This window comes from Eleginops maclovinus, chromosome 11 (genome assembly GCF_036324505.1).
Source record: "Eleginops maclovinus isolate JMC-PN-2008 ecotype Puerto Natales chromosome 11, JC_Emac_rtc_rv5, whole genome shotgun sequence".
In the NCBI taxonomy this organism is placed as follows: domain Eukaryota; kingdom Metazoa; phylum Chordata; class Actinopteri; order Perciformes; family Eleginopidae; genus Eleginops; species Eleginops maclovinus.
The window spans coordinates 4071679-4098130 of NC_086359.1; the positions used below are offsets into that span (position 1 = coordinate 4071679).

The following is a 26452-nucleotide window of genomic DNA, read 5'->3' on the forward strand; positions in this document are numbered from 1 at the left end:
GCCTTTGTTTTGACATTATTGTTATTATTGATAATAATACATTTTATTTCTTTAAATTTAACAAGATTTTCTGTTTTGTTCAAATTGCATAATTAATCAAAAATACTAAATACAATATCTGCAAGAAGTTTGTGTAAAATGAGATTTAATGAATGTAAATTAGTTACTCGTGAACATTGTATCTGAGATTTTCCAGTTGTTTTAAGAATGTTTAATACAACTCTGCTTGTATGACTTTTAGTGTTTTCTTAATTTCCTGTGCTTTTTGTGAAAATAGCAGTGTGTTTTCAGACCTTTCTGTACCCTTATCATTTGAGGTGTAAAGGAATATCTTAAATAATAATCCAAACTTTAAAAATAACATTCTTTTTTAGTTTTCTCCAAAGAAATCAATGAAATCCATTGATAAAGTTTGACTTACTACTTAAAAACATTATAGGCACTGGTGTAAAGTAACTAAGTACATTTACTTAAGTACTGTACTTATAACTAATTAAAACTAGCTGCACCTTTTACTAGCTTTGATAACAGTAATAGTACACATATCTATATATTATACATATCTGCCATATACATCTGTTATACATAATATATGCATCTGTCCATACCTCCTCATTCAACAGTGTAAAGTATTTAAATACTCTCAATGTATTCCACATATGTATATATTTCACATCCTCAAATCTGTATTGTTGATATTGTAAATATTCTTCTCTCTTTTTCACTATTTTATTTATCTTTTGCACCATGTATGTTGAGTTGTTGGAGGAGCACGCGACATAAGATTTTCATTGCCAACATATACGCTGTATCTGCTGTGCATATGACAAATAAAAACCTTGAAACCTAGTAGTTACACAATATCTCCCCCTGTCCAGGAGGGGGCAGTAATGCGCCGTTGAGCTGTTGGTTCAACGGCGGATACTAAAAGAAGATGAAGTGAGCGAAACTCAAACAAACCAGTTGCTGTTTACTTTGCATTTACAAACACAGCAGGGGTTTTATTTATTATGTTGGTTTTGAAGAAAGTTAAGAACTAGTGTGTGAAGTATACAACGTTGAACCCGCCATAACTTCACGTCAATGAGTAGCTCAGTTAACTGTTCACAGAGAAGATAGTTGGCAGTGAGTTAGCATCAGGCTACTAACGTCTCCAATGAGCAGGTTTAAAACGTCGACAAGCGGCAGGTGCAGAGCTCCTGACCGGCGGAGCAAAGAGCCCCCAGCCCCCAGAGGAGCCAACAAGGTGCTGGCCGAGAGGAACCATGCCGTGGTGGCGGTGGGAGCCTGGGTGGAGAGCGGGCAACAGTTTTTGGAGCACCCATCTGTGAGTTTGGCATTTAATGCTAATGAGCTAAGCTAGCTTGTACTGTTGCTAGGCAGTCGAAAGAGACCGTTACAGGTGATGACCAGATGACCTGTTGGTTCAAAAAGTAATGGTTGTTGTTGAAATGAACGTGAAGTTCCCTGCGTAAAAGCAACAACACCGAGACGGGAAGAGTAAATAATTACATTTACTGAGGTACTGTACTTTTATGCAACTTGAACCTAACATTGCACTTTTTACTCCGCTATATTTAATTGACAGTATTAGTTATTGTACATATTCAGATTAAATACAAATCAAAGAACTCAAGGCCTACTGTGATGTATCGTTATAGATTAAACTACTCAGCAGTACATATGTTTACATTTAAATGAAGTCCACTTTTACCAGCTGCATTATTAGTTATGCTTACTCAATAATGCAATAGTTATAATTAGGTATTAGTAAGTCAAAAGTATACTTAACTAGACTACTTGCTTTGATGTTGATAATTTATTGTTGTGTTGACGTGGGCTTTTCTTCTTGATTGTATATTCTCTATTCATTAATCAATCATTTATTTGCTCAGAACCATAACAAATGTTTTTTCAATCACCTTCAAAATGACCAAAAATACAATTGGAAATAATCATATTGCTTATTTTGTGCGACAAATAGTCCAAACCAAATTAAATATTTACTTTGACATCATAGAAGACACATATGTGCATTTAAAAGCTGAAACCAAAAATCCAAACCACTTTAAATTAAATTAATTTAGAAAATGCCTGATATATTTCCACATTCAGATGAATGTAAAGTCCTAACTTAACCTAAGGTGGTCCAACCTTTTCCCCCATGTCTTATTTAAGGCTCTTGCTTTGCTAACTGAAGAGATCCAGGCAGAAAAGAAGAGGGAGACTGAGGAGAGCCTTCGACGATTTCAAGACGAAGTACGCCATCGTGTGGCGCAGCAAGCTCACATCAGCAAGAAGAGACAGCAGCCTCCGACAGATCCCATGGTAACAATATCAATATCATGACTTGTATAAAGTATTTATGAAGCAGTATTTACTCAGGAAAAAAACATCTGTGGTGATTAAAATTAGTTATTGATGACATATTTGAGTATTTTCAACACTGAATATCGTTTGTTCAAATGTTTAACATGTAAAGTCTCCGAAAATAGTGAAAGTGCCCATCATTTAAAGCTTTTAAAAATGATTTCTGCACTATATGATATGCATGAAGCCTGGCAGAGCCTTCTGGTTTTCGATACTGTTGTTCTTCCTGCCTGATTGACCTCCTCATGTAAATCTGTTCCATGTCCAGGTGAAACCTGAGAGGAGAATCCCACAAAAGCAGCAACATATCTGGACTCAGCAAGTTTCTGGTGAGAGGCTGATGTCATTGGGAGGCGCTGCACAACACAGGCTGACAGAGAGCAGCCCTCAGGAGGTGAGAGGCTACTGCATATAAGTAATTTAAATGTGTGAAATATCCCTATTCTAACGCAACACTGCATTATGATTGATCTTCTTTACGGCCGTACTGCAAAAAATGTCAGTTTAGAAAGATATTGAATATATTCGATGTAATTCAGAAACGGTGTCTCCATTCTATATTCTGTCCAGCAGAGAGCACTGCTGATTAAGTGCACACTTTTTCAACTTCTTGGATGCAGGTGCTTTGGGAAGTATCACTTAATTCTTATGAGAATTAGATCCTGCACACTGATTCAATGTATTGGTCATTCTTACTTATTTTTTAAAGAGTAAAGAAATGTGTGATTATTTTATGTCAGGAAGATGGAAATAATATTGGCTGATTTATAGCTATCAGATATTTGCGTTTTACTAAATCAATATTGGCATTGTACTCAGAAATCCTGTGTTTGTCAGGTATGTTAAATGAGGAGGATCAAAGTCTCCGAGGGTCCCACACAGATTCCTATCATCACTTTATGATGTGAAGTCAGCCCTATTTCCTTCAGTGTGTTGTGCAATGTGTTTTTTTTGGCCGTCAGAATTGCTTGGTGTCTTTGTGTGACTAATAAAATAATGTGACCGTGATTAATTTATAGGATTATTTATTTCCATTATTTTCCAGCCTAAAGGGGGCATGAGGCAGGTGAGACTCAGACTGGCTTCTTGTCGGATGATCCCGCATGGGGAAATGACGTCAGACCTTCCCGGCGGCGCATGGAACATTTCTTCCACCAGACATGTGAGCGTGTGTGTCTCACACTTGTTCCTCTTTTGTTCACAATATGTTCCCTATGTTGTGTGTTGATATTCTTCCACATCAAGGGCGTAATAAAGCACATTTTCCACCCAACAGAAATCTCATATGCTGGGAGCAGAGCAGCAAGAGGAGGATGTTCAGGGAGGAGAAGAAGAGGAGGAAGAGGGGGATGATCTTCTCTTCACCAGTCAACATGAATGTCCCCTCGTTCAGCAAAAGGTTAATAAATGTGCACGGTGCAGCAGGTTTTCTTTTTTATAAACGGTTATAACTCTTAATTTGCATATTCTGAAAAAGACACACAGTATGCAAGAAAATGCCCAAATGTAATCTACAAACGTGCAGATATAGGTTTGATATTTTAAACACAGCATTCAGTAGGCCAAACAAAACAAAAGATTTCTCATCAGACCATAAACGATTCATTAAATACATTTTAATTTCATTTAAATAGACCAGATATAACTTGAGTTATTAAGGTTAGCTATGTCTCAGTTATGGCAAAGCAGTCTCCTTCCTCTACAGTTAAGAAAAGGTCTGCATCACTATTCCAGCAGTGCCTGTCCTCAACTCATAAAAGTAGTTCAACGGACCATGATGTTGCCTTTTAACAGCTAAAGCAGTATAACGTGCAAAACAGGGTGCAGTAATGTCATAACAATACAAGTACATGTTCATGTTTTCCACCTCATGACTAGAGACATGATGGAACTGTTTTCCTATGACTTCCTTTTCACTGTAAGGCCTTGTTTTGACTCCACTATCACAGACAAAGATCACCAGACTTCTCTTTTTGCATTTTTATTGACAAAGTGGTAAACTTGAATGTGTCAAAGGAATATTTTGTTATCTGTCTCTGTTCTGTGTTTGTCTCAGGTGAGCAGACCTAGGATGTGGGATTCTGACATAACTCAGACTGATCCTGGTTCACAGTCCAACCTCAGAGTCTCTCAGGCCCTGTGGCCTCTGACTGACCAGGAAGAACTGAAGAAACAGGTAGACAACACATGCAATGACCTTTGACCGAAGGTGTTTAAACTCTGTCCTGTCAGACCAAATTTACAGTTAGCACGTCCCTCTCCCTCTGCAGCGTCAGTCTCAGTTCCTGATGCACCGCCGTCTGTACATGAGCATTGAGAGAGAGCAGGTGAAGGAGAATAAACAGAACAGGAGACACCTGAAGAGGACAGCCAGGTGACGAGACTGCAGTAATTCCTCCTGCATCACTTCCTGTTATTTATGTGGTTAAATGGATTCTGAGCCCACAATCTTTCTTTCGAGTACCAACAATCTGTAGCTTTGAACGAAAGCCTGTATGTTTTTTATATATCACAAACATCAGCGTGGAGTTTAAGTAATTGATTTTTAGGGCTGCAAATAACAAGTATTTGTATTATTGATTAATGTGATGTTTTTCTTAGAATAACCAATAAATCATTCGCTCTTTCTAATCTTATAAAGGAATGAAAAATCTCAATACCGATTATTGCTCAGCTGCTTGAATAGTTGCAGATGTATTTATTATGCGCAACAGTTTCATAGGTATTACAAAGATTCCCTTATTTATCTCAAATGTGGCTAAATACTCTAATCTCAACATGTGATTCTAAAGCTTTACACTAATAGATGTCCCTGTTTTCACTGAAGTATTAAAGCAGAGAAAGAACAGGTTCGTGTGGCGGAGGAGAGGAAGATGGAGAGAGTCCGGCAGCTCGCTGAGGCCAGACAGAAGCTGGAGGAGAGAGAGCTGCTGATCCTGGAGAGACTGAATCTGGAGGAGGAACAGGAGGAGAGAGCAGAGGAGCTGCAGAGGAGGAAAAAAGAAGAGCAAGGGAAAGTATCTGCAAGGTAAGAGAGTTATATACCAATCATGACTGATTTTAGACATTGAAGTCTGTTTATAGGTCTACAGGTTTTGCTGATAATGTAAAAGCTGTCAATCAAACTGCGTTGTAGATTAATCAACCTGACAATCTCCTTCCATCCCAAATGTCTGAAAAAAGTTATAAAATACCGTGGCTCTGTGAATTCGATAAACGGATATTGTAACTCTGCAGGTTCATCGAGGCCCTGAGAGCTCGGATGAAGGAGCGAATGTCTCAGGAGAAGCTGGAGCCTCCTCCTCTATGCTGCTGTGCATCTTCTTTCTGGGACTCCCACCCCGACACCTGTGCTAACAACTGCGTCTTCTACAACAATCCCAAAGGTACTTCCTTTACACACTGCACACACACTGCACGGCTGCCTCACACACCCCTGCTGAGCTTCAGTGAAACTATACATGAAGACATTTAAAACACTGACGGTCATTTGTCTCTTCCACAGCGTATGCCAAGGCGTTACATTCAACAATGTTGAGTTTGGAGTCACAGTCGAGGTGAACTGATAAACTGAAAAGGGATGCTGTCGATTAAAGGAACAGTCTAACATTTCAGGAAACACAGTGCGAGCAAACCTGAGACTCAGACTGGAAGATGGATGGCATGAAATATCAGGTAGATTGCCTTGGTATTTTTTCCATAGATTTTTTTTTTCTCCACAAAACGAATCCAGCTGTGTTTTGGAGTCCCAAACTTTTCATTAAGTTCTATCCAAACAAAATATCTCAACATTAAGAGACGGATTTGCGCAACATATTTTTAAGAAGTTGATGGATTTGAAGTGAGGATTGCTTTGGCGATCCCCGGACTTTGCATCTGTTTTTATTACTATCGACCGGATTTACTTATGACAACAGATACTATAGACTCATAAATGCAGACTAACTTACCGGGGTTCCTGCTTTAACAAAATCATTATTATAATTAATCTACTGACTGGAGAGGTAACAATGCAATTCAAATTGTTTATTTACATTAAAGCAAATAGTTTTCAGAGCAAGGGAGGATTTAGCTGTTGTTGATATAAGCGTCTCATTGTAATTGCACCAAAAACAGATGTCAATTCTCAGTGTAGAGTGTTGTTTATTAAAGATGTCTAACGTTTTTTTACAACTGCACATGAATGTACTTTTAGTTTATTTATTGCAAATTAAGAAATATGCATGTAAGCTTTTTGCTGCAAAGCTGTGATAAGTATGTCATCAGGAAGTCAGTCAGGACATGTGTAAAGTGGTAGATTTGCTGTTTGTGGTGTGGGATTTTGAAGAATCTACTGTGTCATATCAGCGTTTTTCAAGGCTGTGTTTAAGAAACATTTAAATAAAAAAATAATTCTGGACTTTTTGAAGTGATTACATGTTTTTCTAAATTCATCCAGTATTCTAAAACGGTGCTTTTGAATTACTTCATTATTATTTGTATTATATTGTGTGTGACAGGTGTTTTTGACGATTATTTATTTTAGTTTATATTGAATTACTCTGAAGCACAGGATCTAAATACAGTGAAGTAAAAAGGTCAACATGTCTCTCTGAAAGACTTGCATTAAAATAAAGAACATTTAAAAATGTCCACTTTAGCAAATGTCTTAAGAAATTCCCCCATTATTATTATTATTATTATTATTATTATTATTATTATTATTATTATTATTATTATTATTATTATTATGTGGTATTTTTTGGAAGGGGAGTCTCAGCTGTTTCTTACCCTCGCTGCTTCCTGTTTGTCGTGACGTCAGAACAGAATGGAGTCACATGGAAGCCGGGAGCCAACGTCTGGAAAATCTTATGGAATAACAAATTTAGGCTAAAAATATGAATCTTTTTTTAATCTAACTCATAAGCCTCGCCGCCTCCTTGTCTGAACGTGCACCGCTGCGCAGAGGTAGGCTGGCCCTCCGGATCTGGGGCAGAATATAAACTCACAGCCGGTGGGACAGTATGGAGGAATGCTGGATGTTTACGGACTGTATCGCCGACCGTGACGCTACACGGTTACTTTTTTACTGCTATAGCTAACACCCGGTTTCTTGTTGTCTTAAACATCTGGTTAAAAGTAGCTAGCATAAAACAAGTTAGTGTTTGACGTTACAAGCTAGCTAACTCTTCGGTGAACGGTTTCAGCCGTTACTAACCGTTAATAACCGGCCGGTAACTTAGCTACCAACAGTGCGTTCAACTGTGATTTTAGTACTCCGAGGACATGCCTGAAATCTGAAGGTTTTTAAAGTTTTACTCAAGTTTTTGTCGAAAAATGAAGTCTCCCCTGGCTCCCGGCATACGGTTGATCACGTCCTTTTCTCGAGATGGTTGGTAAGTTTGCATTCCTTTTGTTCTCTCCACACTCCACAATCATAGTTAATGGCATCCTAATTACAGCCGTTGGCCATCTGTGTGTTATCTCCTCTTTGCTGTGAATGATTGGCTTAACCTGGTCGATAAACATACATTCTGGGAATTTGTGACGGGAGGGGGGGGGGGGTAGTGAACCCAGTGTTTGCTTTATAATGAAGTGCACCGCCACATCCTGCTGCTGGTTACAGACAACCAGAATTCCAAGAATTTGAATGAAAAGAACCAAAGTGGCGCTTGATTGTAATAACTTCAGTTATCATTTCACATGAAGTGGATGTTTAATTTCTTTAGTTTGATGATTTCACAACCATCAAAACACTGACCAGTTTAGTAGTAAAGCTCATTCCCAGCATGAACATAAGAGGTGTAAAGATACATTTACTCTGGTACAGTACTTATGTACAATTGTGAGGTACTTGTACTTAACTTGAGTATTTCCACTTCATGCTACTTTGTACTTCTACCACACTAAATAAATATAATCAAAAGATATCAGATATATTATTCTGAAATGGACCAATCTGCACAATGACTACTTTTACTTTTGGTTCTTTAAGTAGATTTGTATGATAATACTTTTACTGGAGGAACATTTTGAATTCAGGACTTTTACTGTAACAGAGTATTCCTACACTCTGGTTCTTTTACTTGTACTCAAGTTGGTAGTAAGGTCTGAATACTTCTCCCACCTGTGTAAAATAATAGATGGTTCCTCTTAATTAAAAGCTCTCTCGTATGGTTATGCTATATTTCTTGTATATGTGACGAAAACGATAACACTGAAGAGATAAAGAAGGTCAACATTCTGTAAATGAGTCATTACACTTGGATGTGCCATTGACACACTGCTGTCTGTTGGCTGCAGCGTTACAATCTTAAGCAAACCAACTTTATTGCCATCATATCGCCGTTACAACAGCCCAGCAGTAAATCCAGCAGTAAAGTTCAGTTCAGGCAGTGTTACTACTCCGATGCTTTATGCAATTAAAAGTCCTAATATAAAAGCCCTTCATCAAATTACACTTAATATTAGGATGGTAAAACCAATGCATTATGTTTAAGTTACAATTTAATATATAGCTGGATTTCCAACTCGTGGGTGAGCCCCTCCACAGGGTCTCAAAACTGCCTTGAGGGGTAGTCAGATGATTAAAGTGTTAGGAAAGAAGGGCAAACATAAAGGAAGCATACATCGTTATGTATTTCTTATTTTCTCTAGTCTTTGCCTCTTTACCCCTCATCTGATACCCCCCAGATTGTACACAGTTGATAGATGACATGCTGTGCTTTGTGTCTGGTAGAGAAAGCTTTGTATACACATCTCTTATTTCTAAGTTCCTACAGTCATTTCTTTATATGAAACCTCTTGTTTGATAACAGCAGGAGCTCTGGTCATTTTCAGATGAAATATGTTCTGTTATAACATTTTATTCATACTTAAATTGCAATTATTCATAGCATTACTCTAGACTTTGTATGTGTTATCAGAGAGAAATTTCCTCAACATCTTCTTTCATCTCTCTTCTGCAGGTATCGCGGTTTTATCCTGTTCCTCACCTTCCTCTTCTACACGGCCTACCATCTCTCACGGAAACCTATCAGCATCGTTAAGGTGACTGGGACAACTCAATTGTTTTTCATCTACTGTCTTAGCAGGGACTTGAGACGTGTGGGTCCGGGGTCAATTGCTGCCAGAGATATGCTTTTGAATGACACACATTTGACTCAGATCTTCTCATATCTCATGTTGTATTGTACTGCATCTGGGAGGCTAATAACTGTCAATTAACCTGCTTCCTTTTGTGTTTTTCTGTCTGATTCTCAGAGTGAGCTGCACAAAAATTGTTCCACAGTCATTCCGCCACCAGACCTTAACATAACCAATAATGAGACGTGGTGTGACTGGGCGCCCTTTGGTGAGTCTTTGATTTGATTTCCACTCTAGTTAGCATCAGCATAGCAACTCCACTTATACCACAGTGCTCTCATTATGCTATTAACTCTTCTGAATGTTTACTAACTAAGCAGGTTTTCAGTCTACTTAATGACTTAAAAAACTGAAAATCCTCACTACAAGTCAAAGCTTGTTGGTGTTCGTTCACGTTGAAATGCAAAAACGAAAGAGCAGCTGGAGAAAACTGAAACTGTGTATTGGTGTGTAACTACTCCAAATGAGAACTTCAGAATTATCTTATTTTTAAATGTTTTTCCTGTTGATAAAACATGGAGAGGTATTTTTATTTATTTTCTGTTGTTTTGTAGCTCTATAAACATTACGCTGTATAGTCTATAATGTATGCATTTAGTAGGACTTTTTGCTTTGTGGCAAAGACCTTCTTCAGCGTAAACCTGACCTCTTGTTTGCATGAATGACTGAAATGATATGTGAAGATAGGATAGAAGAAGGCCGTTAATCTCTATTTTAGTTGCACATTTCTGCAAACCAAAGTGATGTGGTGGTGCTGATAAAACATGCAGAACATAAATGATGCTATGGAGGAAGCTAATGGTTCCATCTGTCTCTCCCCTCTAGACCAGGACAACTACCAGACCCTGTTTGGGATCCTGGATAACTGCTTCCTGGTTGCCTATGCCATCGGCATGTTTTTCAGGTTTGTGTGTGTGTTGTGACCTGCAGAACTTCTTCTGTTTTTGTCTCCGAGTGTGGGTGTGTGTGTTCTACCGAGTCCTGTATTCTCTTCACAGCGGGATCTTTGGAGAGCGCCTGCCTCTGCGGTATTACCTGAGTTTTGGAATGCTGATGAGTGGATTGTTCACATGTCTGTTTGGCCTCGGCTTCTACTTGAAAATCCACTCGATTTATTACTATGCAGTCATCCAGGTAAAGACACAATATCACACATGGATCCGTTTTCTTTTACTCCCTGAGCACAGAACCAAACACTACCCCAACAGAATGTCCATAGGCACACAGCAAACCTGCAGACCGCAGTAAAACTTGCTGACTATCCTTTCCATTTGTGTGAATCAATGGCCCTACCACTGAGGACTATCTTTAGGGATTTACAAACAGCTATATTGGCAATAAAAAAACATGTGTTAATTGGTAAATAGACAAATCCTGCAGAGAGTCTATCAGATTTAGCGTGCTTGATCTAATCGTGGTACAGCAGTTGGAAGAAAGAGGATATAACTCAAAGCTGCTGAAGACCCTTATGATAGATGAACTCTGCAAACACTGCCTTTATTATGCCTTTGTGTCTGCCACAGCGTGACATGTTTGGCTGACTCACCACCACTCACAGGCTAGGTTTCACTGGTTTCCCTTAACTTGTTCCTTCCTTACTGAGTCTCTGTGTGGATGCTTACTCAGTGCAAACTAAGGCATAATCAGAAGAAGTGTTGTTTCACTTCAGTCTTTCTTTCTTTCTTACGTCCCCTTTGACCACACCAGCAGTGATCTGTCAGCTGAGCTCCACACCCTCACATGACCTGGAGACAAATTCCTTGAGTAATTTAAACAACCTCTGGGAAAATATAGTTAGAAATTATACTCATAATTTAAACAATTAATCCTGATTGGATGTATAATGAGTATGTACATTTGTATAAAAAAATGCTCCTATTTGACATAAAAGGGATCAAAATACAATACCTGAAGCGAGCGTTTAAAAGATTAAAGCAGCTAAACGAGGCTAGCAAGAAAAACGAGTACAAGCATCTCTTCTTTTGACATAGTGTGGAGATCTCATGGTGGCTTACTCAAGCTTTCCTCAATCATCACATGACTCACAGCCACTCATGTGACTGCAGGAGTGTGTGTGGGCTTATATAGGTTTGGCGTGGGAATGTTAAGGCTCACCGGTCACCGGTCCACTTTCATCCTCATCTTTTACGCTTTTTTATTTAAAGTATGTAGGCCAGTGTTAAGAAGCTCTGGTGCAGTTAGTGAACTCTGTCTGCTTCTCTCTGCAGGTCTTCAACGGGATCATGCAGACCACCGGCTGGCCTGCAGTGGTGGCCTGTGTCGGCAACTGGTTTGGAAAGGGGAAGTGAGTACTGCTCGATGTGCACCGTCCTGCTGACTATGCAGGGATGTACTGTATTTGTAGCTGCCATTCTCACACATGCAGGTGTCACATTTTTGACAGCGCAGTGAGACCTGGGTTTGAGTTATCTCAGACCACAAGCTGCACATCCATATCATAAATATAATCTTCCCCTCAAGTTCACACCACTGTTCAGAAGTTCCAAATCCCCTGCCACGAAAGGTTGGTTGGGTTCAGTCAGAACACAGAGACAAAGTCAACGCTGAGCAACAGTTCAATAAAAAGTAAGAGAGATCAACAGACATGGGTTGAAACAACTATAAGCTAATCATCAAAACATGTGCGTATATAAAACAGGAACAGGTTCTTGTTTCAGTGTCGAGTGAACAATATCCTTCTTCTTTTGAGGCAGAACCTATTTCAACTTGTAATAAAACACTTTCAGTTAAAAAAAAAGAAGTTTCTAAATAAAGAACATCAATGAAAACATCAGTAACAGCTGAAAGAACATTTAAACTCAAGTTAATGTAGAAACTCTTTGTGTTTACTCCCATAGAAGAAGCCAGGCTACTGGGAGGAATCAGATCAAGCCGTATATCATTTAACCTGCAGTGTGAGGAGAACTCATGGCCTCTGTGTTTGTGTTTTGAAGGCGCGGCTTCATCATGGGTGTGTGGAACTCCCACACCTCAGTGGGAAACATCCTGGGCTCCCTCATTGCAGGAGCCTTCGTGTCCTCGGCGTGGGGAATGTCCTTCATCGTCCCGGGACTCATCATCGCCTCCACTGGGATCCTGTGCTTCTTTTTCCTGGTTGAGAGTCAGTTTGTTTTTCATTGGTTAAACCTACACACACACACACACACACACACACACACACACACACACACACACACACACACACACACACACACACACACACACACACACACACACACACACACACACACACACAGCTTCACAGAGGCATTAGACACACCTGCATGATTACAGTTGGAAAGGTTATTCATGTGGTGGAGTTTTTCTGAGCTCCGCCTGTGGTAATGACGGACAAACCTGCCCATTCAGGATTGACCTCATGTTTGTGATGCAGACTGTTTCGGGCTGCTGTAACTTCAAAAGTTAATGTTTAACAGCGCTACAGGACCATCACCACGTTTAAAGTGAGCTAACTTTAGTCTGTTGGCTCAGCAGCAGAGTGCTCTTTATTTATTTGATTCATCAATCTTAACCCTAACCTAATATATTTCATAAATCCTTATAGAAAACAGCAAAGCAGTACATGTTTCTGTTTTCCATAAATAACTTACTTTAAACAGTTACAAGAAGGTCTGTTGCGATTTGTTTTATCAACTGATCAAATCTACTCTCATTTAACCACACTTAGACTCTGTAGATGTTGAAACACTGCATTGAGGCCCGAGCGTGGCCTTTCAGGTCATTTACCGCATACATTTTTCAAATTGCATTTTGGTATTTTCATATCTGTAAAACTGTCTCCTATTTTCATGTGAAACGTTGGTGTCAGTTGACCCCCCCTCCCCGTGTGTCAAAGAGTTAACACTATGAAAGGCAGAAGGATGTGTGCTATCCTCCCCCGTGTGTGTGTGTGTGTGTGTGTGTGTGTGTGTGTGTGTGTGTGTGTGTGTGTGTGTGTGTGTGTGTGTGTGTGTGTGTGTGTGTGTGTGTGTGTGTGTGTGTGTGTGTGTGTGTGTGTGTGTGTGTGTGTGTGTGTGTGTGTGTGTGTGTGTGTGAGAGAGTGTGTGTGTGAGTGAACACATGTACTGTGTTCCTCTGTGGTCAGTTATCTTGCTCTGCAGTGTTGGGGCTAGATATCTATCCTCTTCAGCTGAATATGCTGTGGCTCAGCTCAAAGACTGGGAGCAGGAGGATGAGTCATTGCATGTATCCAGTTTTTAATACACCTCGTCTAACCTGAATGCTGCTTCTAATTGAATAGTTTCCCCTCTCTGTTATTCAGAACCTGAAGATGTGAACTGCACCACTCCTCAGCACCACGTGAGTTACAACACAAACACTGCTGATCCATATTGTTCTGATAATGCTTGAGCTCATGCATGTGTGTTTGTGGTGTCAGAGCGAAGAGGAGAGAAGCGAGACGGAGCCTCTCCTGCAGAACTCGTCACATATCGAGAGAACCGCCAACGGTGCCATCACCGTCGAGCCTTCAGAGGTCGCAGCGGAGCCCACCGAGGCCATCAGCTTCTGTGGAGCTCTCAGTATACCAGTGAGTGGAGACGGCTGGTGTCAAACATTAGCTGGGAAACTGAACTCTGAATTACTGACACAGAAAAAGCTGTGTGTAAAATCACCTAGTGGCGATGTCAGGAATCACACAGAGGCACTTTGGACAGTTTTTTGTAAGCAGAAAAACTTAAAAGATGGAATAATGAAATAAAAACAGTCATTTTCATCACTGATTGAAACAAAACTCAAGTTTGTTAAGTTCTTTAAGTTTAGTTTATTAAAAAAAACAATAGACTCAGCAGTTCTCCCTTCCTTGTTAGTGAAACTCACAGCTATAATAATGAAAGTGTCAGAATTGATTCTAAATAATGGTATGTGCTTGCTATAGAACAAAGAACTAATAACAGCTTAAATAAATACAGAGTTTACAATAATTGTTTTGCATCACGCAGCACATTTACTGAAGGGGGCGATAAAACAATAACATATGTCTTTATCCCGAGAGGAATTGCTGTGCAGCAGTCGAGGAACAAAGTGGGAAAAGTGCAAATACACTGCCCGGCCAAAGAAGAGGTCACACACTCTAATATTCGTTGGACCGCCTTTAGCTTTGATCACGGCACGCATTTGCTGTGGCATCGTTTCCACGAGCTTCTGCAACGTCACAACATTTATTTCTGTCTTGCATTCATTTTTCACCAAGATCTTGAATTGATGACGGGAGATTCAGACCACTGCGCAAAGTCTTCTCCAGCACATCCCAAAGATTCTCAATCGGGTTCAGGTCTGGACTCTATGGGGGCCAACCCATGTGTGAAATGATGTCTCATGCTCCCTGAACCACTCTTTCACAATCTGAGCCCGATGGATCCTGGCATTGTCATCTTGGAACATGCCCGTGCCATCAGGGAAGAAAAAAATCCATGGATGGAATAACCTGGTCCTTCAGTATATTCAGGGAGTCAGCTGACCTCATTCTTTGGGCACATTGCTGAACCTAGACCAGACCAACTGCAGCAGATCATAGCACTGCCCCCACAGGCTTGTGACCTTTTCTTTGGCCGGGCAGTGTATGATACACTTTAACATATGTAGAGAGGCAGAGAGATTATAAAGACATTTCGGGATAATAAACGTTGCCGTTGTTCTCCCTCAGGGAGTGGTGGAGTTCTCTCTCTGCCTGCTGTTCGCTAAGCTGGTCAGCTACACCTTCCTGTACTGGCTTCCTCTCTACATCTCAAATGTTGGTCAGTATTCACACACAGTCTTCGTTTTGTTCTACTTTAAGAGACTATTATTCATCTCATATAGTTTTACCTACATCACTTAAATCATTTTTAATGTGGGATCTTTTTTTTATTTCCAGCACATTTTGACGCAAAAGAGGCCGGCGACATGTCAACGCTGTTTGATGTTGGAGGAATCTTTGGTAAGCTTTGAGTCTCGTCTGGTTGATTATATGACTTTATCCAACAGAAATTCATTTTCAGATGTGTGCAAGAGGGAAGAAATAGAAGTTGAAAAAAAGGTGAAATACAAAATATAACAGGTGTCGGTTAGTGCTGAAAACACAAGGCAAAGCTGAACCACAACTGATGTTAAATGTAAATACTTCTATAGTTGAAGAATATAAATATTGGTCTTTAAAATCTGTCTATCTATTATCAATCCCCCTTATTGCACAAAGTTTTACGAATACAAATAATCATGTGTTCCATTTACATGCTCTGTAATCACTCTCCCAAAAGGCTTTGAGGTTCTGTCAAATTCTGGTTTGGGTACCTTAAAAGTGCTTGAGTTTTACATTTACATCTGTATAAACCCTGCAGAGAGATTTAAGAAGATGTAAATTAATTGTTTGTGTCCACAATCTTCAGCTTAGACCTTGTCATTTGCAAAGAGGACATCCTGTCTGCTAAACAAGATCTCTAAAAACATGAATAGATCAAAGCAGAATACCAGCTCTGATCATATTGCTTCTTGTAATCATTACAAGAGGAAACCTAAGGTCTGTGTCCCTAAAGTTTAAAATGTTGTCCTTCGTAATATCATATCTGACTGAGAGCACAGGAAAGTGAAACTGTTAATAGATACACATGATCTGACCTGTGTGTGTGTTTCTGCAGGAGGCATCATGGCCGGCCTTGTGTCAGACTACACGGGTGGGAGGGCGACGACCTGCGCCTTCATGTTGATCGCTGCAGCCCCAATGGTGAGACCATTAGAGCCCAATTTCAGCAGTGTGCTTTAATAAGGATGGACGGCAGCTTTGTTTTTATCTCTGTCAGAATAACTATGCTTTAAGGAAAGAAGGGAACATCAGTAGCAGCAAATTCCAAACGTTTTAATGATTGAAGTAGCTGAAATAATGTTGCATGCTGATGTTTCTGTTCTTCATGTTTCAGCTTTTCCTCTATAATTACATCGGACAAAGGAGCATTGGTACTACAGTCGGTGAGATCACTTTAAATAATTATTGTTTTATTTCTCAGAAGGATTAAAACAGAATCCATTAAAGACAAAAAATGTTTTAATGAGATTTGACCAAAAACACTGAAAACTGAAAGCTGGGTTGTTACGGGGAAAAGCACAAAATGAGTTGACTTTGAAATTGGATTTACTTCTCTACAAAACATCGATTTTTATTGAAAGGAAGTGGTTTTAGAAACAGTGTGTTTTTTTCTCCATGTGTAGGTATGCTGCTGCTGTGTGGAGGCCTGGTGAACGGACCGTACGCCCTCATCACCACGGCTGTCTCTGCTGACCTGGTAAGACCTGATGCATCGTCACAATCGGTTTTATTACCAAGTAGGTTTACGAGGAGTGCGAGGAGCTTGCTTTGGTATATGTGATGCACACAAAGAGACAGGAAGAAGGATACGTAGCGACACAAAATGAAACAAAGATGGGACTTTTATGACTGCTATTTTAGAAAATCTATTTTAAGAATATCATAACAAATTAAGTCTGTGTGTTTCAGCCTGATCAGAGAAGTATTTCCTATTGTGTGGGTTTTAATACATTGTGATTGTAATGCTTTTCTATTTTGTGTCTTTGTGTGAAAAGGGAACCCATGAGAGTCTGAGAGGAAACTCCAGAGCATTGTCAACAGTAACAGCAATTATTGACGGGACCGGTTCAGTAGGTACGTGCCGAGGCTTCGGATCCGCTCGAGCCTGTAGTTTATTATTCCTTCTGACAAACAGACTGAACCAAAAACAAAACCTCTTATATTATTGTATATTAAGATATTATATTTGATTTCAGGTGTTACATTTTCCTCTCTTCCTTTTGTATTTACAATTGATGAGCCCCTTTTAGCACTTTATAATGCTAATGCTTCTAGAAAGTATGAAACTTCTTATCGTCAAAAGAGTCAGGCCTGTATTGATGTGTGTGTGTGTGTGTGTGTGTGTGTGTGTGTGTGTGTGTGTGTGTGTGTGTGTGTGTGTGTGTGTGTGTGTGTGTGTGTGTGTGTGTGTGTGTGTGTGTGTGTGTGTGTGTGTGTGTGTGTGTGTGTGTGTGTGTGTGTGTGTGTTCTCTCCAGGTGCTGCGGTGGGTCCTCTGTTAGCAGGTCTGATCTCTCCCACCGGCTGGAACAACGTCTTCTACATGCTCATCTCTGCAGACATCCTCGCCTGTCTGGTCAGAAACTCTCCTTTGTTACTCTTTAAGATCTTTTTGTCATGGCTGCTTATAAGAGTCCAGTAACAACACCCGGACTGACCCATTGTTTGTTGTCTTTAGTTTTTGTCCAGGCTTGTTTACAAAGAAGCACAGGGTTGGTGTCGACGAAGCCCATGAGCCAGAGGGTAAGATTTATTAGAATTTCACTTAAACATTTTGAAACAAACAGCGCAAAATAATCAGGAGACATTAAAGTTAGCTTAGCATAGAAAAACTGCCTACCACCATGGTACCTAAACCTACTAACTAACATATTATATCTTGTTGGTTTGAGAATAATATTAAATGGAAAAGCAGAAATGTGAGCGCTGTAATTAGTTTTGTTGTTTACGTCAGTATTTCTCTCATCAATTGTTTTTTGATGTGTTCATTTGAGCTCTTTCGATATGTTACTATGTAGATTTGTATAACTGTGGGGAAAAAAGCCAGGCTATTATCTCCTGTTTCCAGTCTTTATGCTAAGCTAATAAACGTGTTCTCATCCTCTTCTCAGGTTTATTTCCTAAAATGTCATACTTCAGGTTCAAGGCAATCTGAATCATGATCACACTGCGGACCGAACAAAGAACTCAGGAAAAAATGCAGAAACTGACCTCTGGGTACATTGGAACAAACCTTTTCCGTTTGTGCAGAATGGAAACCAGCGGAAGATTCACGGCACTAAACGAACAATTGACGCCTTCTTCTTATTTTGAAGCAGAGAACAAAATGTCTTTATTTAGACAAAGCTTTTTTATGACTAATCTACTCATTCTTCCTTGTTTGTTTTATTAATCTTTTATCATTAAACTGTGCATTTTTTATATTTCTGTCTCTTTAGTTTTTACATCACTCACCATTTCACATTATACAGTATTTTGTCATTAAATGGAGTACCTTCAGTCCTGAGTGTGTATGTGAAGGAACATTTCTGTAACTTAAACCAAATCCAGAGTGACAAAGAAAACAACAATCACATTAAACTATAGGACATGTTATTTATTCACTGTCTGAAAAAGAGCTTTGGATTGTCTGCGAGGTTTACATCCAAAGTTTAACTTCACTAAACTCTGATTTGTGAAGACGCACTTCAGGAGGTGCGTTCAGGGTAGCAACAATTACACTGACAAATTGAGAAGAAAAGCCAATCCCTGATTCTTTCCTCGTTTTAATTACAGAGAGCAAAAGTGAATATGGATCTGAGGTGGTCAAAAATGTAAAAAAGGCTCAGAGGATCACACAGCGCGGTTCAAACCTTCAGCACAGAAAACTTCACTTGAGTTGAAAATGTAGCTGTTACAAAATAGAGCCATAGACATTACGAGACGGACTACCACAGTGTTGGTCTTGGTTTCCTTATGGGATTTAATATCTAAAAAACTAAAGCTAACTCGGTGAAAAGCAAGGAGAAAAATACAAATGTTTTATTTATCACATCTCTTACAATTCTGGTTTATTGGTTTTGTTTTTGAGAAGTTTTCCCAAAGATAATTACTGAGCTCTGGGGAAAACATTGCTAAACAGTAGACCGGCAGGGAACATGAAATGAGCAGAAGATCAGGTTGTTGTAAACAAACAGTGCAAAGAATCATTAATGACTAACAGAGCTGCTTTAAGTTTATAGATCTTGTAGAATTTAATATATAATTGACCCACAAGCAAAACAATTCCCAGACAGGGAGGCAAGGGCAGAAAATAAAACCTCATTTTCATTCCAGGTTGTAGAATGTGTTTTTAAATTTGGGCAGGCTAAATTTAAATATAGGCCAAATCAATTCAAGAAATAGAAAACATTTTAAGAGTTATTATGGATGAGGAAGGGCAAGCTTAATCTGATGAGTGAATATTCCGTGATAAAAGCATAAGGTCTTGGTGAGCTGTATATAGGATAAATAGTGAGTTCATTATTTGAAATATAAATAAGATTAAGGATAGTTTTTTTACTCTGGGACGTTGAAACCATTTTAACGTTGTGCATTTTAATTATTTTATGAAAGTGTGTATTCTAAAAGTTTGCTAGATGTTAAAAGTTGATTACATGTTATTTGGTACATATTTGAAATAAATAAATCACAGATTACAGATGAGTTTAGTTCAATTGTGAACTACTACCACCGGTTTCTAGTGCAATCATGGATTATTAACATAGAAAAAAGTGATAACCCGCATAAACCGATCTGATCGGTTTCTTAAACTGACTGTCTCTGCTATCATGACTGATAGAAAGTTGCAATAAAACACCTTTAAATAACCAATCATTGAATTTAAAGCTGCTCTGTACATTGAAATAAGGTTAAATATAAGGCGTTTTGCTCCAGTCACAAACTGCTTTAATTTTGACTGCATATTTATTAAGACAGACTCGCAGTAAATAGGATTGAATCAAACTCACTAATACAATATTCACTAAAATAAAAAGACAAACAGCAACAACTGTAGACAGCATAAAGATGGCAGGGAAAAAAGCAACAGTATAGCACACAATCATCAAACCAAGTATTTGAGTCTATTCGAGCCGTATAGGTTTGCAGATGAGAATCCTCACTAGAGTTTCAGAGATCTTGTCAGGTCTTGCTGTGTATTCGTCCTCTTTGCAGCCGGTCTACACAGAGTCAATGAACACAAATCAAACAGCTTGAGGCTGTCGTAACAGCAGTTAGTGTGGTGTGTTTGCAGTCCTCTGCTGTTCTTTTTTATGGGGTTTGCCTTAAGCTGTGTAACCCTGTTCATAACAAGTGTATACTCCTTCACACATCTTCATTGTACATCCTTCTCAGAACGTCATGTTGTACAGTTCATGTTTCTCAGTGATGATACGCTGCATGGTTCCACGTCCGGTACCAAGACCTGCGAGTACAAAGGGAGGATCACACGATTGTACACTTAAACAAATAAAAAGACAGAAAAGCAGCAGTGAAATGTCCCTTCATCTTCAAATTGAGATACTTGAACTTCACTTTAGTATATCAAGTTTATGCGACTTTATTTTTTCTAATCCACTACATGTTATCCCCTTGCTGTCCATTGAAAACTATGCATCACCGGATTTGTTGATTTTGAATGTTTCTGATAAATTAAGGATGAAGTGCAGGACTTTAACTTGTAGTGGAGAATTCAGTAGCCCACATTTGACTAATAAAGCATCTAAAATTCATACAGCAATTAATTCAAGGAAACAGTCAAATCATTTCTGGTTTCTTGCTGCTATGAATCTACACACTGCTGTGCTGGTTCACCCTTTGTTTTTTATGTAGATTAAGTACATTTTGTTAGCTTTGGCTAGCTGCTCCTACCTGTTGCAGTCTTTATGCTAAGCTAAGCTAACCTTCTTTTGGCGGTAGCTTCATAAGCTAGCGTTAGCAGCTTAGCACAAACAAAGGTATCTGCTAGCCTTATTTGGCCCAATGCTTACACAAACTGCCAAGCAGCACATGTAAAGTGTGTGTTTTTCATCATTTAAAGTGTTTTAAAGAAGAAAGATGAGCAGGTTGTTTTTTAGTTCAGGTTCTCACCCTGGTGTGCTGTAGGAAGGGTTGACCTGAGAGGCCAGAGAGACGGAGGCTGAGGACAGACCGTTGGGAGAAGCTTCACGGCTGGCACTGTTTGGAGAGGAATTTGATGAAACTGGAAGGAAAAGGTAAACACATTATCATAAAATGTAAGCACACACATCCAGAAGCCCACAAATATGTGCATTTTTGCTAACTGCAAATGAGCCCTTGATAGTAAAAAAAAGAGATAACACATTTTATTTCAAAGGTCAACAATTAACTTTCACACCAATGTTTATAATGTTCAACTTGTACTTGTGTAAGAACATAAACCCCCAGTGTCAACTAAAATATAGAGAAATATAATACAATAGCAAGACACTTTTATTTATAAAGCACCGTTCGACACAAGTTAATTCAAGACATAGGAGTCTCTTTATCAATATTTGAGTGTAGATCACTTGTGTACTTGCCTCCGCCTGAAGCCAGAGGGCTGTATGGTCTGGATCCTGAGGCCTGAAACAGTTCAAATGAAGATAAAGCCAACTGTCCAACTTTATTCAACAGAATATATAAATCTATAATACCATAATCATTTAAAAGGAGCCATTCTGCATAATGAAGTCTTTTACTTTTGATTTATGAAGTACACTTAGTTAATAATCCTCTTAAATTATATGAATCATTATACTATACAACTAATCTACCCAGCAGTATATAACAATGCAGCAATTGGATCCATGGTGACAAACTACAACATTAAAACACACTTACATGTATGTGTTATTGATACAAACAGAATACTATAATAGTCTAAAATAATATTACACTTTCAAAAGAACTGTTATGAGTTCAGTGTGTGCTCCACATATTATTTCCCATTTTTATATAAAATAGATGGATGTTTCGGATGGCTGACCATTCTGGAGTTGTAGCTGTGGGTCTTGACAGATAAACTGGTCACAGGGCAATAGATCCTCTTCTCTTTCTGACGCCGATTACAAAACCAAACTCGAACCACCTCCTTCTCCATGGACAGCTGCTCCGAGATCAGAGTTATCTCCTCTGAGTTTGGCTTAGGGTTCTGAAAATGTTAAAAAAAAGTTACTTACTCCCTCTTTTATATAACTAAGAAAGCACTCACTATTGGGACATTTGATTCAGTCGTGAACTTACGTCAAGGAAACGTTTCTCCAAAGTCTGCTTGATGTTTGTTTCAATGCTTGTCCTTTTTTTCCGTTTGCGTCCGTAGCCCTCGATCAGGGGCGGCAGAGAAGTGCTACTCATCGAGTCAGAAGGGGAGTTTTCTGATGTAAAGATAAATAAATATATAACATAGACATTCACCGTCACTGTTTTATTTATGATGCAGAACTAGTGTTAAAGTATTAACAGCATTTCTTAATAAGCTTTTTACTCTGAATATATTCCAAGTTGTTGTACAGCTTTACTTTTTTCTAAAATAGACAATTTTATTGAATTTTACGTTTGATACCTTTTTTATTTCTAGCCCCTTCTCAAATCAAGCCAGAATAATCACTGGTACCAGGATAAAAAATGGTGGTCACTGTGTTGTACCTGCATCACTCAGCCATTTCTCCAGCAGAGGTTTGAGCTTGCACATGTTTTTGAAGCTGAGGTTGAGAGCCTCAAAGCGAGAGATTGTGGTCTGACTGAAATCATTCCCGTACAGTTTTCCCATTGCAAGGCCTACGTCCCCCTGTGAAAACACACACAAATGAACTACATTCATCAAGACTTTTTCTCAGTTAAGGTCTTTGTTCACCATGAAGCTATGCAAGAACAATAACATTCAAGTATTTTTTCAAAAGGTAACACATAGTTTTTCCACTTGCAGTAATTACCTGTGTGAAGCCCAGTTTGATGCGTCTTTGTTTGAATGCTTTAGCAAACAGCTCCAGCTCTTCCAGGTCAGAGGGTTCCTCCTGTGGGGGCACTGACATGTGTTTGGGCATCTGCAGGTGGGACATGTCCATGTGGTTCTCCATGGATGACCCAGCCAGACCAGAGCGGCTCATGGCCTGTATCAAAGGGTACATCACAGAAAATGTGATATAAATTAGGGTTTAATGTCTTGTGGCAAAAACTTTGTATCTGAAATACTTAACATTTACTTGGTCAGATGTTTAGATTGTTCTGCTGCTATTATTCTTACTGTTTATACCAAAATACCAAAAACTATAACCCTGAACTAACACACTCTGGCCACTAGATAGCAGCAGAAACTAGCTGAAATTACAACTGAAATTAATAAACCGCTAATTGATGTAAAAGTAAGCCTGAAGTTATTATTTTTCACATCCAGCAGTAACAGAGCTATAGAGATATTTAGTGAGGCAGAGTTTGTGTCCATTTGAATGAAGCTCTGAAAAAAAACAGTTAAATTGTGTTATACGTGTGCTTAGTGTGTGCTGAGTGTGTGCTGAGTGTGTGCCGTCAGGAAGTAGTCAGGATGTACCTGTGGAGTCAGAGCCAGTCCAGATTGATGCTGGAGGAGATTTGTTTGATTCAGCAGGTTCTGCTGCAGAAGTGCTGCAAAGAAAAACGAGGTTTGATCAATTCATGGATCTGTAAGTGCAAGGCTTGGAAGCTGTTGATGTTTGTCAAGAAATAGATCCAATCTCTTCCACCAAAAGCACCATTTTATTTTTTTACTTTGGACATAGGCAGACGTGTTGGGCGAATGGATATACTGTTGTCCGTCAATAGGAAATCCCCCTAAAATCACAAATCCTATTACTTAACTAGCTGTAAGGCATCTGTTTAAAACATTTTGCTAGGCTAACAATGTCCTGACTTCAGCTCTGTATTTAAAATCCACAGACATATGATATCAGTTTTATGCAAACTATTGGAAAGAAAGAAAATCACTTTTTTGATATGTTGCACTAATCCCAGAACACAACTTATCTGCTAACATGTTACTGTGTTCTTTTTATACCTTGGTTATTATACAGGTTTTGTTACCTTTGGACAGAATCAGGCTACAAGATTTACACAATTTCCAGTGTTAATGTAAGCTTAAATGACCGGCTGCTGTCAGTAGATTTATATTTATCATGCAAACATGAGAGTTGATCTTTTTCAAAAGAGTCTCTGCAAGAAGTCTGATTAAGAATATTTCCATGAATGTTAGTCCTTTAAATAAGGGTACATCTCAAATTATTTTTTAGACTATAATTGAGCCTTAAATTCCTGAAACAACCTAAAAACTGCACCTTGGTGGCTGGTGGGGCTCTGGGAGAGCAGGAAGGGGGAGGGAGACGTCAGGTGAGATGGAGGCATCAGAACCAGCTGCTGCATAGTGTGGAGAGATGTGAGCTCCTGGAGGAGAGAGGAAACAACATCAGGCCTGACTCACCGATGAATGCAGACTAATGCTACATCCACAGTTTTGATTTCAATATGCATATGTTCAGTGTTGAGTCTGCAGTGAATGTCCTGCATAAAGGAACATACAGCACTTAAACGGCACGGTTTGATTAATTTCTATAAACAGGATGTAATTTGTGACCTCCATTTAATCAAACCTACATTATGTATATTTGTGTGCATGTAGAAGCCAGACGACCGTCCCATAAAGTGTGTATTATATTTTAATGAGATGCTATAATCTCTTTATAGTCTCTTTAATAGTCATTTACTACCATAGTCTCTTACAAAGCAAGTCCTCATGGTTTGTTAATTCATCCCCAAGCTAATGTGAAGCTTAATTAAAAAGTCTCAATCAAGTGCATTATGGAGGTGGAAGCTTGGCCTGGTGCACTGCCAAGAAGTTATGAAATCCTTTAAAGGTATATTATGATGAACTTTCCTAAAAATCTGTTCATTGACTTGTAAATAGGAACCCTCTGAGTGTGTGCTGGTGTATATGCAGAGACCCTGCAGCCCATCAGAGCTGTGTTTGTCTACAACAGTAAAGGAAGTGATGCAAAAATAAGAACAATCTAAAAATGTCACCAATATTATGACTTAATGATTGCTTTTTAATGATATTGCTGTAAAAGAACAACAGACCCCAGACAGCTGACTTCCAGAGCTCTGCGTCAGGTGGCATGTCTTCAGAGCGGCGGCTGAGTGAGGCGAGTCGAGGTTCCCCTCTGTTTTTATCTAAAACATCGAAGGCACAACCAAAACTGTATGAACTTTTATAAATATTGAAGTCTGGGAAACATTGTCTGTAAATAATCTCTGAACAGTATTAACTCTGGTTTCTTAAATCATAAGAAGGATGGGAAACGTTGTCTGTGAATAATCTCAGGGCCAAATGACTCCCTTTTGACACACACACACACACACACACACACACACACACACACACACACACACACACACACACACACACACACACACACACACACACACACACGCATCACTCATTTCAGGACCAGTTTGGTCACTAAACATGACACAAAGAGTGATAGACACTCTCCCTACCCTTGGGCAAACCAGTATGCAAATACACCTCTGCTCTTCCCCCCACTCTTGCACCACCCACCCCCACCTCACCCCTGAAAGCCATGCCACTTCCTTAAAGCATGCGCAGAAATAGTTATACAATGCCCCGCCAAAAACTGTGTTTAGATAAGTATCCAAATAGCTGCAAACTATTTGAGATGTGTCTAAAGAACAGGTGGTTTATCCCCAGGATGTTAGCAGTCGGTTGAGCATAGTGTCCCCGGGTACCATGGCTCTCAGCTATTTATACTCCTTACTACGGGTACAAAAAGTAATGTATTAACCTTTTACATGTCTTTTGAGTTTCAACAAAGCTAATAAGGATTGTCTGTGTATCCAAAGACTGATAAAAGGTATTCCTCGGTGCCAGACAGCTTTGTTTGTTCCTAAAACATTACAAAAACTCTAGAGGAAATGGTCTCTATTATCACTCCGATTTTTACCAATATCTTTTCATCAGTCCGCCAAGGTTACATAGGTAAACACTTTCACCCATCTTTGTGTCTTTGACTATTGGAAATGTACATCTGTAACATTGATAAGCTAACAAACATACTTATTTGAGGCCAAACCACAAAACCTCACTAAATGACATGTTGGTTTGATTACTTTGTTTGAACTGTCAAATTAGCTTAGCTTACATTTTACTGGTAGTTTGATTATTTAAGGAGAACATTGAAGTGACTTTAATGAAAGTGTGTAACATGGAAACATTTCCACCCTCTATGCTCCATATAAACATCTCTGTGTCTGAACAGGAGAAGGGTTTCGCATGATTTAGAAAACCAAATCCTCCAGATGACAGAGATCAC

General features: G+C 39.1%; 3 protein-coding genes across 8 annotated transcripts in view; 2 read left to right on the forward strand and 1 right to left on the reverse strand.

The window, feature by feature from the left end:
• The first annotated feature begins 907 nt into the window (after window positions 1–907).
• ccdc15 (coiled-coil domain containing 15) lies at window positions 908–6769 on the forward strand. Its single transcript, XM_063895090.1, has 10 exons — window positions 908–1327; window positions 2179–2328; window positions 2639–2764; window positions 3416–3532; window positions 3647–3769; window positions 4427–4546; window positions 4641–4744; window positions 5198–5398; window positions 5608–5756; window positions 5876–6769. The coding sequence occupies exons 1-10, from the start codon at window positions 1157–1159 to the stop codon at window positions 5929–5931; spliced, it is 1317 nt and encodes a 438-aa protein (XP_063751160.1). The 5' UTR covers window positions 908–1156; the 3' UTR covers window positions 5932–6769.
• Window positions 6770–7160: 391 nt separating this feature from the next.
• On the forward strand, window positions 7161–18496 carry slc37a2 (solute carrier family 37 member 2). Its single transcript, XM_063895089.1, has 18 exons — window positions 7161–7745; window positions 9318–9399; window positions 9613–9703; window positions 10321–10399; window positions 10494–10629; window positions 11724–11800; window positions 12450–12616; window positions 13778–13815; window positions 13895–14044; window positions 15161–15251; window positions 15371–15433; window positions 16131–16216; window positions 16410–16458; window positions 16699–16772; window positions 17071–17149; window positions 17552–17649; window positions 17752–17816; window positions 18185–18496. Exons 1-17 carry the CDS (start codon window positions 7687–7689, stop codon window positions 17806–17808), a joined length of 1476 nt encoding a protein of 491 aa, XP_063751159.1. The 5' UTR covers window positions 7161–7686; the 3' UTR covers window positions 17809–17816; window positions 18185–18496.
• Window positions 18497–18654: 158 nt separating this feature from the next.
• The window catches only part of pou2f3 (POU class 2 homeobox 3), a 15239-nt gene continuing 7441 nt past the window's right edge, over window positions 18655–26452 (reverse strand). For 2 of the 6 annotated variants that reach the window (XM_063895095.1, XM_063895091.1), the window contains 11 exons: window positions 25200–25292; window positions 24401–24506; window positions 23838–23900; window positions 23641–23714; window positions 23027–23203; window positions 22740–22881; window positions 22338–22468; window positions 22081–22245; window positions 21635–21677; window positions 21183–21294; window positions 18655–20517 (listed from right to left, as the gene is read on the reverse strand). In XM_063895095.1, coding sequence (XP_063751165.1) covers window positions 20475–20517; window positions 21183–21294; window positions 21635–21677; window positions 22081–22245; window positions 22338–22468; window positions 22740–22881; window positions 23027–23203; window positions 23641–23714; window positions 23838–23900; window positions 24401–24485 — 1035 coding nt within the window. In that variant the 5' untranslated portion in view covers window positions 24486–24506; window positions 25200–25292 and the 3' untranslated portion in view covers window positions 18655–20474. The remainder of the gene's footprint in view (window positions 20518–21182; window positions 21295–21634; window positions 21678–22080; window positions 22246–22337; window positions 22469–22739; window positions 22882–23026; window positions 23204–23640; window positions 23715–23837; window positions 23901–24400; window positions 24507–25199; window positions 25293–26452) is intronic. The other 4 variants (XM_063895096.1, XM_063895093.1, XM_063895092.1 and 1 more) reach the window with 3 other exon arrangements.

What these genes read in the sequence shown, in the direction of transcription:
- ccdc15 (XM_063895090.1), top strand. Translation starts at nt 1,157, where the DNA reads ATGAGCAGGTTTAAAACGTCGACAAGCGGCAGGTGCAGAGCTCCTGAC. An exon ending in AGGAAGAACTGAAGAAACAG is followed by an intron (nt 4,547 to 4,640) that starts GTAGACAACACA and finishes CTCCCTCTGCAG; the next exon opens with CGTCAGTCTCAGTTCCTGAT. An exon ending in CAAGGGAAAGTATCTGCAAG is followed by an intron (nt 5,399 to 5,607) that starts GTAAGAGAGTTA and finishes GTAACTCTGCAG; the next exon opens with GTTCATCGAGGCCCTGAGAG.
- slc37a2 (XM_063895089.1), top strand. Translation starts at nt 7,687, where the DNA reads ATGAAGTCTCCCCTGGCTCCCGGCATACGGTTGATCACGTCCTTTTCT. An exon ending in GTGGAGCTCTCAGTATACCA is followed by an intron (nt 14,045 to 15,160) that starts GTGAGTGGAGAC and finishes GTTCTCCCTCAG; the next exon opens with GGAGTGGTGGAGTTCTCTCT. An exon ending in TGATGTTGGAGGAATCTTTG is followed by an intron (nt 15,434 to 16,130) that starts GTAAGCTTTGAG and finishes GTGTTTCTGCAG; the next exon opens with GAGGCATCATGGCCGGCCTT.